Source organism: Grus americana, chromosome 2, assembly GCF_028858705.1.
Source record: "Grus americana isolate bGruAme1 chromosome 2, bGruAme1.mat, whole genome shotgun sequence".
Taxonomy (NCBI): Eukaryota; Metazoa; Chordata; class Aves; order Gruiformes; family Gruidae; genus Grus; species Grus americana.
The window spans coordinates 136,459,719-136,484,381 of NC_072853.1; the positions used below are offsets into that span (position 1 = coordinate 136,459,719).

Consider the following 24,663-nt stretch of genomic DNA (forward strand, 5'->3'; position numbering starts at 1 on the left):
CTGCCGGGAATGGGCGAGCCCCACCGGCGCCGCAGCCCTCGCCTCGCTTCGCCCGCGGGCCCCGGCCCTGCTGCCCGCGGCCGCTCGGAGCGCGCTCGCTCGCTCGCAGCGGCGGCGCCTTCCCCGGCCGGGCGAGGACGGGAGGCGGAGGCGCTACGGGGCGGGGATCCCAGGTGATCGGCGGCGGCTACACCCACTCGCCGCCCCCGGAGGGCACAGGTGTGGGGGCAGCCGCGGCTTTCCAGCGCCGCTCGCCCCGCGTCTCTCCACCGAGGCGACGCCGGCTCCCTCTGCAGCGACGGGAGGGTGCGCGGCGGCCTCTGCACCCCGGCGCGGCCGCCGTCTGCTGGCCGAGCGCCTGTCAGTGAGTGCGGCGCCGGGCCGGGCCCCGCCGCCCCGCCCCGCCCGGCCCAGCCCAGCCCCGCGTCCGCTCCTCCCGCCGCCGCCGCGCTCTCCCGGCCGGGTCCCGCCCCGCCCGGCTGACAGCCGCCACCGCCCCCTCGCCGAGGAGGCCCCTCGGGGCGGCGGGGCGGAGGGAGCGGCCGCGCCGCCATGTTGGGAAGGTCACGCGAGGAGAAGCAGGACCGGCGCGGCAGCGGAGGGGGCGCCGCGGGGGGCGCCCGCTCGGCAGCCCGGGGGGACCGCGACGGAGGGCCTGGGGGATAGGTTCGGAGAGAGAGAAAACCCCCAAGCCTGTGGTGGCCGGGGAGGGGTGCGGCGGGTGCTCCAGCGGCAAGTGAGAAGGAAGGTGAGCTCCAAGCGCCCGCGTAGCCCTAATAAAAAATAACCGGGGGAAAAAAAATAATCGCAGCGTTCAGTTTTGAAAGAAAAATGACACTGCCTCAGTGGCACGATGGGGCCTGTGTCTGTCACCCCCAGGCCTGCCACCTGCCCCGCTTCCCGCCTCTCCTGGGCTGAAACCGTCACGGCCGCAGACCGCCTAGCAGAGACAGCAGAAATAATGCGCGACCGCCCGCACAGGGGTGGGGGGAGCCCTGGGTAGCAGTGCCCGCGGGGGAGAGGTGGAAAGGCACCAGCCCCCACCGAGGACCAGGACAGCAGGACACCTGGGGACGGGAAGGAAGGCACGGCTGCCACTCGCTAAGCACCGACGGGGCTTACTCGACGAGGACGTGGTTCGTATGTCGTTAGGGGATAAATCCCTGCTTTATTACACTGACATTTTAAGCTAAACCCTTATTTTAAAGGAAAGGGGCAGCATCGCAAAAAGAGGTGCTGGCAAATAAAACCATCCCCGAAGAGCCTCGGTGCCTTTCTGACCCGCTGCCGCTTCTCCCGCCCATTTTCTTCCCGTTTCCTTCAGCAGCAGCAGCAGAGCTCTTCCCCGGAATAACCGCAATAAATTTTGTCTCAACGCTAAACTTGGGAGCCTGGGAGTCGCCCTGTGTAAACACAAGTTGTACACGGTCCCGGCTGAGACGAGAGCCGGGAAGAGCCCCTCTCTCCTTCAAACGCATGGGCGTCCCTGGGGGACAGCCGAGCCCAGACGCCGGACAGCGACCGCAGCTGCGGGCTCAGCCCCGGCCGCCGCGGTCCGGTCCCACCGCAGCCGCCCGTGCCCGGCTGCCGGGAGGCTGAGGCAGTGTCCGTGGTGCTGGTGTCTGTCTGCCCGTCCGCGGGGGCCGGCCGGGCTGTCAGCATTGCACCAGCGGCTTGGGAGCTCGCACCTTCCCTCGCTGGTTACTCGAAGCCCCGGTTGTGCAAGCGTTTCTGCTCCGCTCTGCTGACGGAGGTGCTTAGAGGTGGCCCAGGTGTCACCGTACGGTAAAAACTCGGGACTGTGCAAAGCCCGGCCCCAGCCAACCGGCGGGCCGGGAGCGGTGCCCGCCCCGCAGCAGAGCGGCTTCCCCCGGGGCCACGGCAGCACTCCGGCGCCGGCAGCCGCTGCGTCCCGCGGGACGGGGCGTCCCACCGCCCGGGCCTCCTCCTCCTCGGGCGCTCGCAGCTGGGATTAGGCAGCATAACGCGCGCTTGTTTACCAGCTTAATTGCTTGGGTTTAATTGCCTGGGAAGCTATCCCAGATGCAAAGTACACTGAAGCCACATTATGCAGATAAAATTAATTTGACTAAACCTTAACGATGCTAGTGTGCTTGTGAATTGATCAAATGATGTTTTGAAAAATATGTCTTCAACAAACAAAATTTTGGAAAAAAATATAGTAAAAGATCAAGGTCAGTGCCTTGCGGTCACATTCCTGCCACATTCCTGCCCAAACACCTTTGCAGAAGACTTCAACTATTCGCTGGCTTCTGTCTCTCTTCAGTCCTTTTCCTGTTCACACTCTTCTCTCTTCACAAAATCTTACCTGCATCCTGGAAAAAAAGGTGGGCAATACTGTACACCACGTCTTCATTCCTTCTCTTCTCCAGCCCCTTTCTTCTTTCGATCTTAGGGCTGAAACTGGAAATGAATGCATTTTCTTCACTCCAAACCCATCCATCTACCCAAGCACTCAGTGTCTTCCAGCCTCACCTTCCCAGTTGCTTTCGATACTCTTTCCACCCCTAGCCTCTCCCTGCTCACTGGTGTGTTGTGATCACTCCATATACAACATAAATTGCTGCTCTGCTTTCATTCTTCTCTTCATCTTTGTGTTGAAAGCTTACAGACATTGTTTAAGGCTCTTTTTCTTCTAATTTTTTAATTTAATTGCTTCCAATCTGTGTTTTACTTCCTCACTGAGATTGAACAAAGTCCCTAGCAACTCCTTATTCTTCACTGGACCTCAAGATCTCAACTGTTTCGTGACCTTTTGTGCTACTTAGATACTGTCAGAGCTACCCATACTTATGCTGTCTCATCTGCCAGCTCCAAATCTGGGGGCTACATGAAGAAGGAGGTAAGCTTTAGCCTCCCATGATGGACTTTGTCTCCCAGTTCCCTTCTGGGGTGATGGGAACTGGCATGGCACCAGTGAGGTACTGTGGCTACTCTTCAATTCTGTAAGTTGGAAATGGAGAGTAAGGAAAACTCATGCTGCTAGGCAGAAACCACGTCTTCTGCAAGCCACTGCCCACTGTTGGAAATCCACTCCTATGGGTCAGACACCTATTTAACAATAAATATGAGATTACAGATGTTCAGCGCACAGAGAATCATAGAATGCATGGAGAAACTTCTTTATGTGTCACTGCAGCCTTTTAGACAATTACCTAAAAATTTCTATATCACATTACCTGCAGCTTTTGCAAATCTGTCCTCACATGATGTTTTTACTGTCTCTTTGCCTAACCCATTGTCTCAGTATTTTCTATTTGATAATTTGGGTACAGTAGACATCTTTCCTCATATCAAGTGTAAAACAAGCAAAAACTATACAGCCATGATCCAGCAATCTTAGAGCCTTCTTTACAGCGCAATTTTTTTGTTGGGTTTTTCTCTTTATTGTTGTTCTTTTTTAAACTAACATTTTGTCAGGTTTAACAACATGTTTGGTCTTGCAAAGGATGACTGTGGCTGATGTCATGCGGACAATTAAAAGGATTTCATTCCTATGCAGATCACTTGCAAGTGTATTGTGCAGCTCTAGTTAGTTTCTTCTCATTTTATCTCTAGGCCACTACCCAGGTGACTTACTAGGTCTAAACTAAAGATCACATCTTCCCTTACTAAATTCTCTCGAACCATTAGCAATCACTTTTCTCTTCATTGCTCAAATCCAGCATTTTTGCCTTTATAGTCATGAATCATGATGCCATCTAATTATGACATTTTTAAGAAAAATGTGTTTGTACATATAGTGAACCATGCCTTTCCCTATCCCTATGTGTGAGGTGCCATATTAATGAACACATTCTTCTGTATCCAGTATTTGTGGTTATCATCCTCTGAAGCTTCCAGACCTCTTGCTTGTCAGCAGTCACATCCGCTGCCCTGAGTCCAAAATGAGAAATATTCTTTTGCTCCGCAGATCCATTCTGCCCAATTTCTGCTTCTCCTGCCCTGCACAGTTCCCTCTTCAGCTCTTTCTCCTGGCCCCTCACTCAATTCCCAAGATGGGACCTGTTTGGAAGAGGGGACTTTTACTAAACAGACAGAAATTCCTGAGTGGGCTGGAGTTTCACAGGATCACCACTAGACCAACAAAAATCTTGTCATTTGGGAAGAATTTATAAGAATTATAAACACTGCTTGTTATCTTAGAGTCATCTCTGACTCATTTCTAGCCTTTATCCTACTCTTTCTGTCTATGGCCAAAATTTTACTTCCCTCAGCTTAATTCTGCGTGCTGACTTGTTCTAGCTGTTTCCAGTGCAAATAACATAGAAGAAATCTGGTTTGGTTATCTGTGATTTCTCTTCTGCCTCCCTGGAGAAGATGAAAGAGGATTGTGATTTTAAATTGTGATTTACGCAGCTCAAATTTTGCAGATATACAGAACTACTGCTGATTTAGGCATTATTTTCCATGCGCCTTTGTTCTGCTGAGAAAGAATATCTATGGTCACTCAGATGATCTCTTTGTACTCATTTCAGGGAACTGATCATGTAGGGAAGTTGAATTAAAGTCAGTGAATAGCCTATATAATGACTCTTTAGTGACTGGGAAGGTCACACAAATATTTTACTGTGAGGAACCAGGAATATTGAGAGAAATTCTGCCCCACTTTTTAAAACTTAAACAGAAATAATTATATCTAGAAAAAAGAAACTCAGTAATGGGACTAAAAGTACACTGCTTCATGATGACTTTTCTTACAGATGTGTCATTTGCAGGTACTGGTTGAACTGTATACAGTTTTAATGAGAATTAGATTTACAAGAAACTTTTTTTCCCCTGCTATTGGTATTTTTGTCAATATAGGACAGAACCAGCACATTCTTTTTCTCTTCTCCTGTCCCCACTCCCAGTACCCTCGCAGGAGCTTCTTATTTGCCAGTGTTTAAAATTACACCCGGTTTTCTGTTGAGTATTTAACTTGGGGAGCATTTCCAGAAGTTGAAGAGCCATATAAAGGATGAAATAATATTTGGGCAACTAGACAATGGTCCGCACATAGTGGTTAGTGCTGAAAAGTCTTTTAATAAAGGTATTTTAATTATTTTAAATTCATTGAATTGCACTGATCCAATGAAATCTATAGTCTTAATTGTTCTGACAGGGGTAAAAAATCCTGAGTAGACAAAAAACACGTTTAGAGGTAGTGTTCAAGATTTTTCCACTTTAAGAAAATCTGAGAAATTGATAAGCATCATCTTTGAGGCAGGATCGTGATTCTGCTCAGATTCTATGATATGTAAAATGAAAAGCATGTTTCATCTGTAACTACAGGAATAAAGGGACAATATTATAGAGTGAGTATAAAAATCAGTACATTGCTTACTATTCTCAGGTTTTCTCTCATATACAGAAATGAGCATAAGAGAACACGTTTATACAGAAACTGCCTCTCAGTAGAAAAGAACTCTCTTTTTTTAATCTAAACCAAAAAATTCTAAAGAGCTATACAGATAGAGCAAGCAACTTAATTAACCTTGCCTGCCTAAAACATTCAGCAACCCACTTCCCCCACAGACATTAAAAGTAAATTGTATTGTATGGCTAAAATAGTCTTTACATTATCATTCCCAATGAGCTTCATGTTTTTGTCCTGAAAAGTAAAGAACCACTCATTATTTTAATCCAGCGTAATCCACTCCTAATCAAGTACTGAGAGCCATAAAGTAATCAGTGGTAACAAGTCATCCCTTCCCAAGTGCAAGTCAGGAGGACCTGGTAGAGCCTCTCAACCAAGACACCAGCAGTTAGACACCCGTATGACTGACTGCCACTCCTTCCTTGTTGAAGGAGTAAGTTTATGTTTGTTATGTCAATGTACAAAGAGTTATGTCTGCAACTACAAAGCCATTTAAAGAAAAATGCTGTATCTGCATACATTGTACAATGTTTCTAACAGTCAAACTATTGGATCAACAAATACTTTCTGTTCCCAGAATCCTTCCCTGCCACTGAGGCTCTCTGACACACAACAAATCACATCCATATATCATATTTTCTTAGTTTACAAAACTAAGGTGGCTACATGCAAACTGCAAATGGCCACTGGCCTGTGCTAACCCCTGAACTGCCCCTGGGAATGATGTGGGAACATGCCAAAACTGTGTAAAGAACCATTCTAACCATTTAAAATTACCAATGATTGAGTTTTAATGTCCAGGAAGTTCCATGGCACTCATTAAATTTACTAGTACAGATATAACCTTGGAGTATATTTCCAATGCTTTTGGCCATAAATGAAACAAATAGCCTACAGTTATTGGTATGCAGAAGCAGGAAAGTTTTGGTCACAACACTAAATCACCATGACAATCAGCAAATGTGGGCAACATATGATCCAGCTGCACCAACATATGATCTTGCTGCACCAAGACCTTCTGTGCTGTTATACACAGAGTAGATACATAAAGAGCTGATCATTTTACTTCTGCTTTAAAAACACTACTGAACTATACTTATTAACAGGGGTTTGTCACTAAATTGGCTTATAATATTAGCAAAACCTGTGGTTTGAGAGGGCCTGAAACAAGCTTACAATTATGATGGCTAACTCAGTAGGCTGCAAATTCTCTTTCTGCTCTCATTAAGAGGAAAGGGTATACACAAAGTAAGACTAATGAGTAAAAAAAATTATCTAAATTAGAAGTGACAATGCAGTTGCCATGCCAGAACTTAATTTCTGTACCAACAAACCTGAGCTAATTTTAATAAATATAGCTGGTTGTCTTGAATTTTAATTTAGCTTTATAAAACCTTCCTGTGACAAAGACAAGCTACGGGTATTGCATTACTGGCAATTGTATTCTCTCTCTTTTTAATGGGACTTCCTATCAAATCTTGTAGGTATACATAGAGAAGAATATGAAAAAATAGCAAATAGATACACAGATGTCTGAATGCCAAAGGCCAAGGCTAAAACCAATACGAAATCTGCATAATCACGCAGAGAGATTTCCATGAATGTACTGCATAACTAATAATTAACAAGAACAAGAACAAACAAACAAGAAAGCCTAAAAGCAGTGATTTTAATACCTTCTCAGGAAATAGTCTTCCTGAGAACAAAAATGTGGTATGAGTTAGTTCCATTCAAACTATTTTCATTGATGGAATACAAAATACAGTCATTCATTGAGTCCATAGTTCTCAAAAGCATAGTGAGCTGTACCTGTGTCACGCCTGACAGCTAATTGCCCTACCCATCATTTACAGCCTTCTGTCACAAGGAGACTGCAGCGTCCCCAGGTAAACCTGTCCAGGGCTTACTCCTAGACACTGTTTCTCAATGAGCAATTGTATTTTTTGTAGGTTTTGTAATTTAGACCTGTAACATCTTTTTCCGTCCAGAGTGGCTACAACTTTCCACTGTTCCTATGGTATATTTTCTTTGATTTCAGCTGTGACTGAGACACCTGAGGAAGTGAAGAGAGGAGAGAGGACAGTGAGTCAGTTAGGGCAGGAATGTAGGGAAACAACTGTCTCTGGGGAATTAAAACCAGCACGAATTCAGAGAGCTACCACATTACATAGAGCAAAAAATAACATTGGAGAAAGGGTAAGAGGAGCGGGTATCTTTGCTATGGGAAACGCTTGAGCAGTTTTATTCTACAACTAGTCATCATGGCATGTTTTTTCTTCTCAGCATTACAGAAGAACATGCATGTACTGAAAACTGCCCACAGGCTGGTTGATGTATTGTTTGCTCTATCCTTTTTTTTTTTTTCCACATTTATCCTGATAAATGTCCTAACTAGACTGTGTTTACATGTATCCCTAAGCAAGCCACAACTATTGCTTGCTACATATCATCTTTATAGTCCCATTATCTTTGGTTCTCTGAATTCGGTCTGGCACACAGAGTAACTTGTAATAGTTAACACTTGCTAGTAATGAGTCCTCTGAATACCTTCTAATCAGCGCACCTTGTATGCAAGAGAAATCTTTAGCTCCTAAATTATAGTGACTTACCTGTTAATTTTTGTTACTAGCTACGTAGCATCAGCTTCAACATAGACCCTCATGTGCTGTCTGAAAAGTGAGATTTTTAACAATCCCAGCTATGCAGAAGCTGTCTCTTAAATGTTTGTGTAGTTGGATGTACAAAACCAGACCAATGTCTAGAGTGTTCTTTTGCAGTTCACAATGTTCTTTAAATATTTTTCTGTTTAGACTAATGTCATTGAAGATGCTGAATTAGAAAACTATGTGTTTGGTAAGAAAAGCTTTTTTTCCATTCTGTGTCTTCTAAAATAAGTTGTCTTATTTACAATTTGTGTTCTGTATTGTATATGTAACTTTGTAATGTCTCTAATAAATACAACATTAAAGTAGGAACAAAGCTATCATAGGCATTCTTTGTAATAAAAACCTCATAATAATCTTTTAAAAAGAAGTGATTATTTTTAGTGTATTAGTCTTTAACCTTCTAGAAAACATTAGGAAAAACAGCTTCAAAACCTGCACAGTGATAGTTTTTATGGTTGTCAGTGCTATTAGCAATTCCAGTGACCTCAGCACAATAGTGTTCGGAACTGTTTCTTCAGTGTTTCACACAAATATTCTTACTGTGTCCCTATAGCTACAATAGATTGCATCACCAAGATACCACAAAGCCTTAGAAGTTTATCGTTTTGCCTAAACAGCCAATGGAGCTGCTATCTAGTCTGTCTGCTAGAGATTAAAAGTTGCTCATTTCAGAGGTATAAAATATTGCTGTTTTATTTCTGGGGGCATATATCTGGAGCCAGTTTGCAGCTTCTTTCGTAAGGAAGGCTTACTAAAAGAGATATCCGAGAGGCAGCAAGACTCCAGCAACCACAAATTTTTCATCCAGGATTGTCTTATAAAGATTCCCTGACTCCGCACTTGTTAAGTCTGGATCTGGGGTCTTTCCGGTTACAAAATTGAGGGTAATGGGCAGCATGATAGACAGTCTTTCAAAAGTACTTGTTAATCCTATCAAGGAACACATGACAATATTTTGAAGTAGAATGGGATTTGAAAAGAAACCAAACAATGAGCACAGAAATTGGGTGAGGTGGTCTCATCCATGTTAAGAAAGAAACAAACAGCTGCAGGTTGGTCTATCTAAACCTTTCAGCTGACCTTCAGGCTTGGCTTAAGGTGGCCTCTGGTCTGCATAATGGCCCAAGACTGGTGTGATTTATTTTAAGATGGAAGAAATAATTTCTGATCTTTTTGCTACCTTGACCTTCAAGGAATCAGGAGTTACACCTGAAGGTTACTTCAGTTATTGAAGTTTTCTTATTGAATGAAATGCAACAACTCTGTTACATTTCCTTTTTCTGTTTTCTGATAAATATTCCTACTCTCCCTACTAAAAATGTAAATAGTAATAACAATATGCAGTGCATTGAGGCTGTGATTCATCCAGTTCCCTAATTTCATCAGATCAGAAAATCTGGCAAATAATCTTGCGCATGCTAGGTAATAAGAGAACAGAATTTTGCTGTCGGTGCAATATATGCATTCATTATCTGCTAAAAGTAATTAACCATCTCTACACAACCTTGAGATGTTTAATAACAAAAAATATCTTGTCATTAGTATTTGGAATCACAGACCTTTTAAAGTCTTACTCTGTGAAAGTGGGATTCATACAGTACATTCTTAGAAATGGACAGAATTGAACAGAAAGATAAAACTGGAGAAAAGAGAATAAGCACAGCAGACAAGGAAATCTAGAAAGAAAAATAAGACAATATTTAAAAGAGGTGGTTATTGAAGAGAAAGCTGACAATGGCTAAGGAGAAACTTTTTCCTGAGATGACCAAAAAGAAGACATTAAAAAAAAAATCTGAAAATAAGAAATAAAAGAGAAAATCAGAGTTTCACTATTAGCTCTTAGAACCATGGAAGTGATTATTTTCTAATAATTCATTTAGGAAAGTCACTGTAGGATCTAGTGATCTATATGTTGTTACATTAAGACCTTAATGGCCGCAGTTACAGTGGCAAAGAGCCGTGTGAGGAATTCTCAAAATTTAACAGCATATATATGTCTGACCTGCAGTATCTGGGTCCTTGCCAACATCTAGGGTCTACTTAATTTCCTAGGTAGATGTTGCCTTTTACGCCACTGTTCTAGAATCAACCATTCCAAAAGATGGACAAAGAAAGGGAAAGATATGGGACTAATCTTCAGTTTGTTCCCGTAAAGTCTTCTGGTGGCTTTTTGCCTCCACAGAGCATCTTATGAATTTACAGTAATTCTTCCTCAGTGAAGCCCTCAAGGAACGGCATACACAGGGAAACCTCCACTTCCCCTGCCATGCAGTCCTTCTACAGTAAACTGAAAAAAGAAAGCCTTTCTAAAAATGGAGACCTGAAAACAAATTTACTTTGGGATATTAGTCTTCCTGTAGAAACCTCTCCCCAGCCACAATTGTTTCAGCAGCCCATGCTTCAGAATGTTATGGCTAGGTAATGTTTGTTCAAGATACATTGCTACCCTTGTATAAAATATTTAGGTCATTCCCATAACATTCTCAATATGTAGCAAATACGTATTTCATGGTCTCCATTGTTTAAGGCCAAAGTTTGAACTGAAGTCATGACAACATTTATAATGGACACAATAAGGCAGTTATCTTGATCAGGGCAGAACCTGGTAGTTACCTTGTGTGTGTTTTCCCCTTGTTTTCCTTCCCTTTGTAGCTACACAGATGGAAGAAACACAGGTCTGTGGGGTTTTTTGCCCTTCATCTCAATTTCTTCTATTGTAGACAGAGCAGAATAAAGAAAACTGCCTGTTTAGAATTTTCGGCCTAAAATGCCACAGTTCCTGAAGGTTGAAAATATGGTTACCTTAAAATCATGGCTGCAGGTCACCTGAACTGCATTTATTAGATGAAAATAACATTAAGTACAAGAATTCCAGCTATGTTTGTGCCATTCTGTTCCTGCTATGGTTATTGATACTTTGACTTTGCTGAGTTTGTTCCTTCGGCATCTATGTACAGTCTACCTGTTAGCAGCTGAATAGTTGCTACAGTAATGTAATTTCACACAGACATGATTAATGACATTAAACTTGATGATGATGTTGTAGATAGCTTAGGCTTGTGGTGGCTAGAATATCCTACTGTGGTCCTCTCCAAGTTTATTAAAACTGCAGTCCATAAGGAGTGCAAACTGCATGAGATACACATATATATGCACCTAACTATGCTACAAATATTTATATATGCCTAACATACAGGCAGAGAAACAATAATTTGAAACATCAAGCTATATGCAGACTTACAGCAGAATTTTCTACAAATGAACAAATGATTCTGGTTTAAGTCACAATGTGTCGCGGGGGAGGGAGAGGAAGGAATATGATATCCTTTTTGCTGTTGAGTTACTATTATTAGCACTAGGCATATAACAGAGTTTCTTTGTATTCACATGGTGTAAGAACAGCCAATATTGGTAATATTTGATATACTGTGCTCATTTAATTGACCCTGTTTCACAGTGGTAATATATTTGCATGTATCCAAACAGCAGATACTCCTTATTTTCAGAAATTCTTGACATAACTTACATAATAAGCTTTGAACAGTATTCCATATTCTAACTTACCTGTGTCTTCTTTATGAAATAAAAGATAATTTTTGAGCAGGTAGGTCATTTCCATCTATAAAATCACAGAAGTCACAGTGTTTCATCTGGTAGTATTTCCCAATCCCTTCAATCTCTTCAGTTTAACAGATGTATAGAGGCACACAGATGGAAACAAAGCATTCCTTTTCAAACTTGTTGTTTAAGAAAATAATCAGGACAGCAAGCTGGTGACACTATTCCTGTCTTCTCTTGTAACTGAAACTATTGTAATGGTGGTACAGGAAGAAAACACATATTCATTTCTGGAAAACTATGGCTTCCATGTGAGTTATTTAATATCCAACCTATCTTATTCCCAGAAATCACTCCGATTTAAGAGAAGAAGCATCACTCTCCATCTACACTGTTTAATTTCTGTTGAAATTAATGGTTCATCCAAACTGCAGGTGCTGTTAGTCCCTGAGCCTGGGTACAGGTGCTGCCTGCATGCTACAGTGGGATGAGGTGAGCCACAATTGAATATCTTTTTGTCTCTTCCTCTTCCCTTACGTCGTATACTCCAGCTTCCACTGGAAGAAGAAACACCAATAGGAAGGGAAGCCAGTGTGCACTATGCGTCAGGGTAGCTGAACTGCAGGATCAACTACAGACTACCCCAGCTCCATAGTGTAAATGCAATCCAGGAAGAGATATTACTGAATATAAAGTTAGCAGAAGCTAACCAATGATGAGTACTTTTGCAATTTCATCATACTTTTCTAAGGAGTGAGAGGATTCAGAAAAAAAACCAACCCAGTGGTGCTCTTTGGTTTGATGAGCAGCCACCTGTACTGCCAGATGTACAGATCCTCAGGCTTTTGTACCTTTCAAGTCAAGATTCTGCAATCCATTCACTCAGACCAGCAATCAGGTAACAGTCTCAAACATTTCAGCATGGCTCACTCAGGAATTTCAACTGGGATTTGGACCCTACAGGACTTTCCTTGGGGGAACTTGTCATGGCATGTTTGCGCTGACAGAGGGCTTTAGAAACAGAGTCATTTATATTACTTTTTGCAAGGTAAAAAGCCTTTAGGAAAAGTAATACATAAATAAATCCTCTTTGTGAGCAAATCCCACCATTGAAAAGAAAACAAACAAAAAATCAGCTTATTGTTTTGAATAGATATCAGTGACACATTTTTGATAGCTTCTCCTTTCTTTACAAACTTCGTCCTATTTGAAGGATTCTTGAGCTTTCTGGTTTCCCCTGATCTGAGGATTACTGACTTATCTCTGTTGTATTCCTCCCAAGTGTTCTTACCCCAACATACCCAATGTACAACCATTTTTCTCTATAGCTTTGAAGAGATATGGGGAGGTTGTACCAGTACCATTATTTCACCTTTCATTCTCAATTTTTTAACTCTTCCTTTATTGCTGCCTTCTATCTAACTCTTAGCTGTTGAACAGGCAGGCAACAAGACAAAGCTAAACACATTAGTCATTGAAAGTACTCCCATCACCCTTCATCAGAATGTGTTTTGTTTCTTTTGCAGCTGTGCACTGCACCACCACACACAGCTTTGGTTATTTTGAAGGCATGGGGAAAACAAGCAACAAGAGCAAAACAAGCAAAAAAAACAGGAGCAGAAATATCCTCTTTTATTGCTTTCTTATTGAAATTAAACTGTATTCTTCAAGAATGAATGTTAAAGGTGTCTAAAGTAATGTCAGATGCAATTCCATGTGTTACGTATTCCATTTGAAGCTATCATGCTGAAATAAATAGGCATCAGTTTACAGTCTGCATAGCAATTAATAAATAGATTTGAATCATCCTGAGAAGCTGAGTCTTAAAAAGTCAGAATTAAACTGAACATCCTACTTGAAATCTAACAAATACAGAATACCTTACATTCCTTAACATGCCATATTACAAATACAAATAACGTAACACACAATGCAGTTAATACCAAATGCAACAACAAAACTCAGTAGCAACATATTGGTGCCCAGGTGCCAAATTGCTCCAAAAAAAAGCTGTTGTTACTGGGTGGAAAACAATGCAAAGCAGGAGAGGAGTTCCCAGGGAAGTGTTGCTTTTAAGGAATCATTGCACTTAAGTGGTTATGCCACAAGCAAGTGTATGGATAATAATAACAACATTAATTTGAATAACTAATAAATAGTTCCTGAACCATAAACGTACTGCAGAAACCCTGACTAGGCAAAACACAAGTCATGCCTGTTTGCTTTCATTCCATATTTTCACCTTGGAGGGAAAAAAGTCAGCCTCCTCTCTCAGTTGTCCCAATAGGAACTCCAGGAATCAGGTGTTTCAAGCTCAACAGAGACAGTGAGAAAGCGTTGTTGAAAGGGGTTGTTGTAAGGAACTTCACGGGGTAATCACAATATGAAATCCACATCTATCCTATCAACCACGGTAGCAAGCATTTAAAAACCTCTATAGGAGTGAGCTAAAGTTCATAAATCCATACAGCTTTAGTCTTAAGGTGAAGTTCTGACGGCTCTGAGATTTCAGCATAAATACTGCAAACAGCCCTATTATTAACAGGTGCTTGTTCATCTCAGTCTGTGAAGAAAGAAAGAGATTGTTATTAATATCAGCATAAATCTATGTTATAGGTGTGGTAGAACTAGCTACTTACAAAAAAGTTACAAAAGTAAAGAGACAGGAAAATCCTAAAATATAGTGCTGATATGTAATCCTCATAGAATCAGGCTATATGGTAGGAATATAACTAATATAATTAATATGATTAAAGTAATAGATAGTAATAAATAAATATAATATCACAACAATAAAATGGAAAGAGTAGCCTGGAAACAGCACACAAACTGTTTCCAAAATCAAGCAGAACTGATCTAAAGCTCAGAGGCAATGAAGTAGAAGAGAGGTTAATCTGATCATGCAGCAATCCTTATGACCCCTTTATGTTGATAGGATCATTCCTCTTAAGAGGAATTAAAACTTACGAAGGAATAGATGTGCTAAATTGTGCTGAGATGAAAATGCTTATCAAATTATATTTCACAGAAAATAGCTGTGCTGTGAAGGCTGCCCATGAGACATCACTTGCCATCACTGCATCGCTACATGTTTCGGAAGGCAAGATGCTGATTTTGAGTAACCTGCTTCTGCAGGAATCTCTTGATTTGCCCAGTGTGTTGCCTCACTGCTTCAGTAGTTTTCCCTCTTCTTCAGCGTTCAGCAGACCACCAGGAGGCACTTAGGTTTTCCATTTGCTTCAACAAAAAATAATGTTAATGAAATATCAACCAGCTTCCATTCATGACTGGTCTAAGTTTGCCAAACTGAAATGAGTAGATGCTGTTTAATTTTCATATCACAATTCATACACAGACCTGGATATTTCAAGAAAATTTATATTAAGATGCCTATAATTTAACTTTTTGAAAGAAATCCAACAAATCCAGAACTGCTGATACAGATTGTGAACACAATATTATGTGTAGTGTGTATAAACACTGAAAGAAGGTTGAAAAGCTTTCACACCTTGAATCACCTGGAAGTCAAATGACATTTTTACAAGAACAGCAAATGGACTAAACAAAAGGGAAAATATATTTAATGAAAATAGTTAAGCAAATATTTTTTTTTTAAATTATGATGTTAGTAATATTCACTTCAAGCTTTTAGCTCATTACAATTGTGTCTTCCTTTGGACACAAGTAATCAAACTGCCTCAGCATAATTTAATTCTTTTGGGCGTAATAAGCTTAATGCTTTATATAGCAGTGCTAAACCTAACAACTGTACAGAGTCCTTACATGTGAAGAGTAATTCGTCATCGAATAAACAATCATGTGCAAATACTCCAGTTTAGACAAAGCTATAAACTACTTCAAGCAAGATTTCAACGGTGTCAGCACAGGGTATGACACAAAACTATCTGTGCAAGAGAACTTTCCAAGCACTAAAAATATATTTACACAGCATGAGTGATTTTTTTTTCCCTTTTTGCAAGACTCCACAGCATAATGTGTCCTGCACTCTACACACACTAAATGCTCAGATGCAGTTTCAGAAAGATTTTAATTAAAATAAGTTATCAATGACTTGAAAATAAAACCCTTCAAACAGTTCCTTACTCTCTTCCCACCTGTGAAAATTTCTCAGCAATAATGCTTTCCAGGGGGCAGACGGGAGGGAAGACAGCGCAAGGATACTTTTGATCATAATGCTGAAGGCTATGTCTGTAGCTGGTATGCAGTATACAAAAAGTACCAGTAAGTCTTTTTTTTTTTTTTTTAAATATACCCAAGGTGACTTCTGAGTATATTGACAAATCTCCTGTGAAAAAGCAGCCAGCTTTTTATTTAAAGATAGAAATATCTTATATGTATAAACATATTTTTAAAACCTTGTTTAACCATAAGGATCAGTATTTGCATTGATACTGCATGGTTAAATTAGCCTTTTTTTTATTATTTTGGAGTATAGCTACTATTATTAAGATACATTCACAATATCTTTTGAATCTGGATTTCTTTTCCTGAAAGTTTTTCTTAAATTTCCTTAAATTGAGAGTCCCATCTTGTCTCCGACTATAAAAGGTAGTTCCAGTAGGACTATTTCAAATATTAATAACAAAATTTGCTGCCTATACTAGGTAGCCATAGTACTTTGGATTATTAGACATAAAGGTATATTTTGTATTCCAGTGCACCTTCTGCAGTATTTACTTTTTTTTTTTTTTTAAAGTCATAACTGCTTTCTTTGTCTTTTACAATAGAAAATACCAGAGTTGTGAACAGACCTGAATATTTCAGGATTTTGTGTCATGATATAATTGTACAGTTTTGTGTGTGTGTTTGTGAATTATTCTGCAGAAAAGTGAAACTCGCTTGTATGGTTTTCATGGTTATGCAACCTGCTGAACTGACATTTGAAAAACACATTTGTCTCATACTGCCTCCTGTCTTGGAGAAAACTTCTGGAGTCTCACAGTTCACAAGAAAAGAAACCTATGCAGAATTTTGAGTTGACTACGTGGTGTGACCAAGTTCAACCACTTCCCATCTCTAAACAAAACACCAGTTGTCTCTCCTTTTACTGCCTTTATATCAACTGGGCGCTAGATCTAACACACAGGGGAAATACTGAGCTTAAATGTTGTTCCAGACAGAGCGATGGATCCCTCTTTGCATTAGACAGTTGGGACGATATTGAATGAGGGCATGAAACAGAATATAGTCCCAAGGCCAACGTGAGGGTCTAAGGGTAATGTCATGCATAAGGGTGTCAGCTCTCTTGAGGATTAAAGCAAAAGAAGCAAAGGCTTCCACCATGCTGGGGAATTACCTCTTCTTCAAAGGGAAAATTTTGCCTGTCTGACTTCAGTATTCATCATAATATTTCTGTATTTCATCTAAAGAGACTGTAATGTCAAATTGATGCCAAATGCTGCTAATTGTTGTAAGACTTCGGTTCTCTTAACTGCTTTACTTAGCAAGGGAGAGTGGAAAAATTAAAAAAAAAAAAAAAGAGTGTGACTATAAAGTCATTCCTTCATTCAACTTGGTACATTTGCTCACTTTATTTTTACCAAAACAAGGGAAACCAAGCAAAGATAAAAAAAAAAAAAAAAAAGAGGAAGAATAGTGGGGTAAAGTGTTTCACAGACTTTGTCAGACTTCTTTATTCTCAGAATTTCTTTGTCTTTGTTCACTCAGAATCCACACAGAAACACACTGGCAGTGCTGACAAGTCCACTCAGTTCAGGTTTACTTCCTTTTTTCCTTTAACATTATAAAAATGGTAACAACAATAACAAAGATGTTGCATTCCACTAGTTTCACAAGAAATTCAACAAGTTATCTGGAGCTGGTATGTACAAAACAAAAAGTGAGCAATACACTTTGAAATTATAGTCATATTCTTTTCCTGACTTTGAAAAGATTTCAATTATAGCTTAAGTGGTTCAAGAAGGACTTTTTTTGTTCGGTGCAGGAATATGAAAAACTCTTTAGAAAGATGGGAAAAGATGTAAAACTGAGATCCAAACCTGCTATTCAAAGACTCTCAGGACCTGCACACATTCAAATCCAGATGTGAAAATCCCTGTATGTCTGCTGACCCTAACCTAAACACTCTCTCCAAAGAAGCTGGCATGCAAAACAAAAACTGATGGCTAAGGCCTATCTGTGTTTAATGATCTTTATTATAGTTTTGAAAATCTAAAACATTAACCTTTTTGCTTCACAGAAGACCCTTCTGAGGCTCTGAATGAGGACAGCGCCTCTGCTCAGGAATCCTGATCATATGTTCATTTACCTTTGGGAAAATATAAAAAATAATTTACAATCCCCAACACCCACATTTGGACCTATACATTCCTAAACAGGGATGGATTTCGGAAGACTCTCAGGAGTTTCTCCAGCAGATGCAATGTCTTGATTAGCGTGTCATTCTAACTTGTCTGTCATGCCAGGGAATGTGCAAAACAGGCAACATTATTTCTTCATCCACCACTCAAAAGCACTCTGTCTTTTGCTAAGAAACAATACAAAGAGGAAGCTGAATTCTCTTTCTCCTCGTCTATGTCCAAAACGATTGGATGTAATCTCGCAGGGCTGGCAGTGAGAAGACTGGACAGCTGTAACCATCCCACTAGCATTTAGGAAGCTAGGCTCTGAAGCAGAATAGCCAACATATAAACTAAAGGAACTTTATTTCATCATAGCAGTCAGAAACAGGAAAGGCTGATTGTAGATTAGAGAAGCCAACCCTATGCTAATGTATGGTATAGTCACCAGACAGACGTAGTAACAGATAAAAAAATATGATATCTGAGATACTCTAAAATATATTTGATACAGGAAGAGTATCTCTTGTAAAATGAATTGAAATGCAGAAAGGAAAATGAACAATAGTTGTTTTGACAACCTGTACCTTGATCCTTATTTTAGGGATTATTCAATGATTTACCCAACACAGGTGTGTATGTGAATCACCTATGGGGCTTCTGTGTGTGCTTTTCACTGTGTAAATATTGTCAAATACAGTATTCTGGCCTTTATTATGTGCTTCTCTGTTATTCCTGTGACTGGAACAGTGGGAGGGATGGCAGGGTCCCCAGCATCTTGCTGTAATCATCACTTCTCCAGAGAAAGCAGCTCCCTGCAAATCAGTAGTGTTCATTCCACTCAGGTGCTTTCCCACAAAATCCTTTGGATGGGAGGCTTAAAGTAAGCCCTTAAAGGGATCAGATTGTGTCCCTGGCGAGCAGTTGCTTTTATGTTCTCTTCTTTCTTTGAGAAAGGGATGAGCAAAACATCTGCTGTAGGGTATGAGTTAGAAAAAGAGGCTTTTGATAGGCCTAAAGAAGAATGAGGGAGAAGATGAATCCTAGAAAATAGATAAGCAGTATTAACATGCTGCTGGAATGTAGTTTTGTAAACTACCAAAGATACCTCTGTCATATCTACCTTTATTACATACAAAAAATATAGTAAAATTTAGCTTACTTTAGAGCAAGAAAGTAAATGTTCTGGGATTTACAGTAGTATAAGGAACCTTAAATCTTCCTTCTTATGTAATTCTTGAGAGGTCAGAATAAACATAGAGTGCTATGGAATAAGATAGCACATGATCATGTAATGGAAGACAGTATTGTAATAGGTATATACAAATGCAGCGTAACACTCCTGATATCTTTTCCTGAACCATAGAGTTTGTCTTCTAGACTCACTTGTGTGTAGCAGTCTACACTAAGCAGTCCTATCATCATAAATTTCAGATCTATAATTCGTAAAACTTGGGATAGTCCTCAAACTGTCAGCTGTAAGACACCTCAGCTATGGAGTAACTTTGCAACTATGCTGTACTTTTCTGCATGTTTTCATCTTCTGAGAAAAAAATGCCAAGAGGCCTAATAGGCTAGGCAAGCAAAATTCATTCACATGGAATATACCTATATCGTCATATATGTTTAATTAATATCTGGGAAAAAAATGCTAAAAGAATGTTATTTAGGATGTAAAAGCAGCTGTTGAAACGTAGTGCTCACAGATTATGAAAGTGACACTTCAGCTCTGCAGCAAATTCTGGGTTCTACAGTTACTTACTGCTACTGAGGCTCGGTCGCTTATCCTGAGCAGTTCCAGGAAAAACACATGAGAAAGAGAATGCATCGAGACTTTTTCTAAAGTTATGTGACAGTAGTCACTAACATCTGGGACTGTTTCCAGTAACAACTGCCCTGAGGAAACAGCACAATCAGCAGCTATGAAGTACAAAAATTAGAAATTAGTTTGGCATTGAAATCAGTAATTTTGAGGAAAGGAGCCAACTGAAAAGCACTTTATGCATCTGGTGAATAGCTGCTCTTTATGGCACGGAATGATATTGTGGGCAAAGATTTGAAACAAACTGGAAACAAGTGGCTTAAAACCAAGCCTTCTGGGGACTGAGAAAAAATTCTGTGTTGATAACAATATGGAAAAGCTAAAATATAAGTCTCCTGGGAAAAGGGTGAACCACAACAGAGGCATTGCTAGGAATATGACTGAACAGAACTAAGTATCATTTTCCAAAGCCTTAGTGTGCGGATAAGCTAAAACCACAACTCTCTCAGGAAAGACAAAAACTGAGATTATTAAAACATTATTAATCATATGACAAGTAGAAAAAAAAGTTGTTTTTAATTTACTAGAAATATGAATATTAACCTGTCAGATCTTAAAATGATCCATTTGCAGTGCAAGTGAGAAACATGGAATTGGGATCTACAATATTAAAGGGACTCTGAATAATGATTTAATATAGGGCTTTGTCTAGTGTAAGATGAAAGAAGTCTGCGAATAAACTAATGTTCTTTAAGCCCTAATGGGATTAAGGCAGCAACACGATGCAATTTGATTAATCTTTCCAATAAGAAGTTGAACGTATTTGGTTTTTACTGCCATAAAAGAATCACTCTTTTCTAAGTGTTTTTTATTTTGATGGGGTATCCAATATAACATGATGTGGATCAGCTTAAAGACAGTTGTGTTTGATTATTTTCCTCTCTTTGTTTATTATGTTCCTACTGTTATTTTAAATAAAAGGATCTCTGCAATGCTGAGGAGAACACATTCAAAAGCTGTAATTAACAAACTCTAGACATGGGCGACTCTAAATGTATACAAATATAAAAGAAGTTTTGAGCCAAATCTGAGCATGATGAGTAAATTATCCTAAGAACCATTACTTAAGTATCATCAGCAATGCCAGACTGCAAGGAACAACTTGTAAATTGAAAACATGACCTTGTATTTTGCCTAATTGCAGGCCCTGAATATTTACAGAGCCTGACCTGCTATTAATTGTGAGCTTCTAAATTTCTGTTAGAGAACCTTTGACCCGGGGCACCAGACTAGGTCCATGATTCCCTTTTTTAAATCCTGTGGCCACATTGGTTTTGGTTTTCTTCCCCCACCACACTGTACAGGGTGATTGATGCATATGTAACTATGGCCTACCAAATGAGTCTGCAAGGCTCCTTTGGCCTTTAGCAAGTTCTCTACCCTCTTGCCTTCCAGTTCTTTCTTCAGCTTAGCCTCTGATTTTGGCTTTAACCTTTTAACCAAATGATTGTTCTTGTTTTCTTTGTCTGGTCAGCTTCTCATGGAAAGGTCTACTACATTTATCAGCAGGCACTGAACATTAGCACATTAACATTCTCCTGCATGTTTGTACTGAGTAGGTGTTAACGTTCATCTCAGAAGTCCACCTATCCGACAAAAAGAGAAGGTGATATTTCTATTTTGTCAGACTACAAGTCGGTGGCTTCACAGAAGAAACATAACAATCAAAACAAAAGGCAGGTGTGGGGAGACAGTCTTCTTCAGCCATTGTCCAAATCCACAGGTTCTGTACAGGTTGAAGGCCCTCCAAGCTACCTTTGAAATGTAAACATTTACTAGTGGCAGAGAATTAATGAATTTTGCCTTGGGGCATTGCAGTGTAAGAGACAGGTCAAAGGATTCGGAGAGCAGAGCTTTTTAATACTTCCAAGTTATCAGATTTAGCTTGTGCCAAAAGCCGCTGTGGTGCCTGGTGAAAGTTAAGAGGCCGTTTACACCTCACAGATAGAAGAAACTACCCTTAGTTGATGTTTGTGAGATGTTTCTTAGTCCAGAAACCTGGTTTATCTCCCCTAACAGCCAGGCAAGCTCCCTCTGCTGGGGACTTCATTGGCTTCGAGAGGGAGAAGTTCAGTTCCACTCACTTCGTAAGCCAGAAGCCTACCTCAGTATTGAGGGAATTCTTCCCTCATCTCTTGACAGAGCCAGGCATCGGGAAGAGCTCCCATTACTCCCAATTCAGCCAGACTTGGCAAGAAAGAGCAGCATTTGTCTCTGAAATTTCCTTCTTTAAAGCTATGTTTAAAAAACCATGTGCTGACAGTGTTCAGGATGGAGGGTGGGGGTGGGTCATGGTGGTTATTAATTGTTAGTTAAAACTTTATACTTCAGTGGATGTGTAGTGAGCAGAACACATTGGTCTTTTAAGGCAGATTTGCATTCAGTGCTGCCATGTTGACGCTGAGGTCTGCTATACTGCAGCAAAGCATTTTTGGTTTGGTGTTGGCATTTCAGTTGGGCATTCTTGGTAGGCTCTAAAATGTCTCCAAAAGGGTGGCTGACACCCTCCCACACCTTTCCCTTTTATACAACCCCTGCCATTGCACAGTGTGCTTTTGCCTGGGTATATTTCAGACCAAAGCAGCCTAGTAATGCTTTAAAGCTTACTCTGAAAAATCATGTTTTTATTCTAATACCAAGTTCTCACTGATACAGCCAAATAGAGAAATGTAGGGCTGCAACTACACCCATTGCTTCTGAACCTGACAAAATCTTCAGTGCAATTTCTCCTCCCACTATATCTTTCTGTACTCCTGTGGCTTTTTAAATCCATAGGCTCACACACCCACACAAAGCAACTAAATGAATCATTTTCCTCTACCACTTCCCCCATGTCTTTAAAAAAAAAAAAAAAAACAAACAAAAAAACAACTTTTAAAATTGAATAACCAGACTGTTAGCAGTCATGTATAAAAATGAGAGACAATCAAGGAAACGACTTCTTAAAATGTCACCAATGCCATAAGTTCCATAAAGGGCTTTGAATGAGGTCACAGTTGCATATAGAGACAGCATACGTTCTGCTGATCAGAATGTCAGATCCCTATCCAAGGGAGGCTCCCTCTTAAGAGCATCTGATCATTTCCATGCAAGAGCAATCCCATTGAGGTAACAGGCATATGTGATTGTAAAGTTTAGCTCTGCTTATTAAAATGTCAGAGGACAGGGGAACACCCACTTCACTCCGTGACTGCTTTCTTCAAGTATCTCAAACCAAAAGTGTTCTTTTAGTGCTGGCTATTATCAAGAAAACATATATGATAATCCTGCAAACTGTGCAAAAGTGATCTCCACTTCAAACTGTAAAAAAGAAAGAAATCCAAAGAGAAATAGTTAGAAAAAAATCATGGCACAACACCCCTGGGAAAAGCTGTAACCAATGACGAAATAATCTTTCTTAGGATCATAGCTGAATGCATCAGTCTTTGAATACCATGCTGCTTACCAAACATAATACATATTTCTGCTTTTCAGTAGTAGGAAGCAGCCAAAGAAAAAAAATCGGTCTAGAAGGAGAAAAGACATCTGTTACATTAACTACTTAGCTGTGGGAATACATTTTCACATGTTTTAAAGAAGCGGCCAGGATATATGAGCCCAGCTGTTGGAGCAGCTGATGATATCAAATACTGTGACCAAAAAAAAAAAAAAAGCCACCAGTTTCGTCTTTTTAAAATTCTTCCCATAAAAATTGCTAGACAACAGTGTATTAATAATTTAATTACCCATATTTGCATTAAATACAAACATTTTGAAATTCCTGTAAATATACAAATATAGGGGGAATCAAATAAGGTAGCCTGAATTTCAAAATCCTCAAAAGTTTGCCTGTCCATCACAAAACATTAGGGCTTTTTTAATGTGAAAATTCTCACACCAAAACTTTGTGTAATTCCAGTGTTCCGATACACAATGACAGCGTTGTCTCGGCCACAGAGGGATTCCGGGAAGCCCATCAGCCTCCACTGCTCTGTAGTGCAAACACAGCTTCTCCAGGAAGATAATGTTGAACTGTGGTACTAATTCTACTGGATGCAAAGGAAACGATTCATTTCTATGTACGTACAGAGCGAGGAACAGCTGTTTCTGTCTCTCTCCAGGTGGCATGGGTGCACTTCTAGGCAAACTGCAGGGAGTCGTGCACTTCTCACTCAGGATGCTGGTGCAGGCCTGGGTTGCTTTGAGATTGGAAATACAAGGTGGGCCTCCAATTTGGTGAGAACAAAGTTGCATTTCTTATATAAGAGAATTGCCCAAGCCATCAAGTATTGAGGCGAGGCCTTGGTAGACATCATGGAGCACGTACCAGAAAGGCTGGGCATCTTCTACTCTTTCTGGGAGTTGTCCTCAGTTTAGAAAGTGGGTAGAGAAGCATAGGGATACAAAAACATGGATTTCTGGTCTAGACATACGAACTCTATTTGGAAGCTTGGGAGATGACACCAGCAATAGGTAGCTCCTGTCAATGGATACTCATGTTGTAACATGTTAGACAGTTCCCATTACAGCCCAATAAACTGCAACCGAATAAGAAAAAAATCTCTGCTCCCAGGACTTAAAGCTGGATTTCCAGTTGAACAAGTGTTTATTGGTATTGTAAGGAGCCTTTTTTCTGTGTAATAGAAATACTTATGCTTTATGGAATAATAATTTTGATCATATAATTTTAAGTGATAGAAATAGTCTGTCCTGCAACAAGAGTAATGTATACATCTACAACCTGGAAATTATGCAAATCATACACATGTGAATATCACATGAAACCTGTCTTTCTAAACAGAAAAAATACAGTTAGTGGGTGAGGTTCCAACTCGACTGCAACTGTGTGAATAGGGTTGTCACATGTCTTGTGATGAGTCTATTCTCACTGGAGGAGGTTATAAAGAATACATATTTCATCCACACACCACAAACTAT

General features: G+C 40.2%; 1 protein-coding gene across 1 annotated transcript; it reads left to right on the forward strand.

Annotated features, from left to right (window-relative positions):
• The first annotated feature begins 9 nt into the window (after positions 1-9).
• Positions 10-24,471, forward strand: LOC129202401 (translation initiation factor IF-2-like). The gene is made up of 4 exons (XM_054815056.1): positions 10-173; positions 487-748; positions 8,191-8,233; positions 23,645-24,471. The coding sequence occupies exons 1-4, from the start codon at positions 10-12 to the stop codon at positions 23,767-23,769; spliced, it is 594 nt and encodes a 197-aa protein (XP_054671031.1). The 3' UTR covers positions 23,770-24,471.
• The last annotated feature ends 192 nt before the right edge of the window (positions 24,472-24,663 follow it).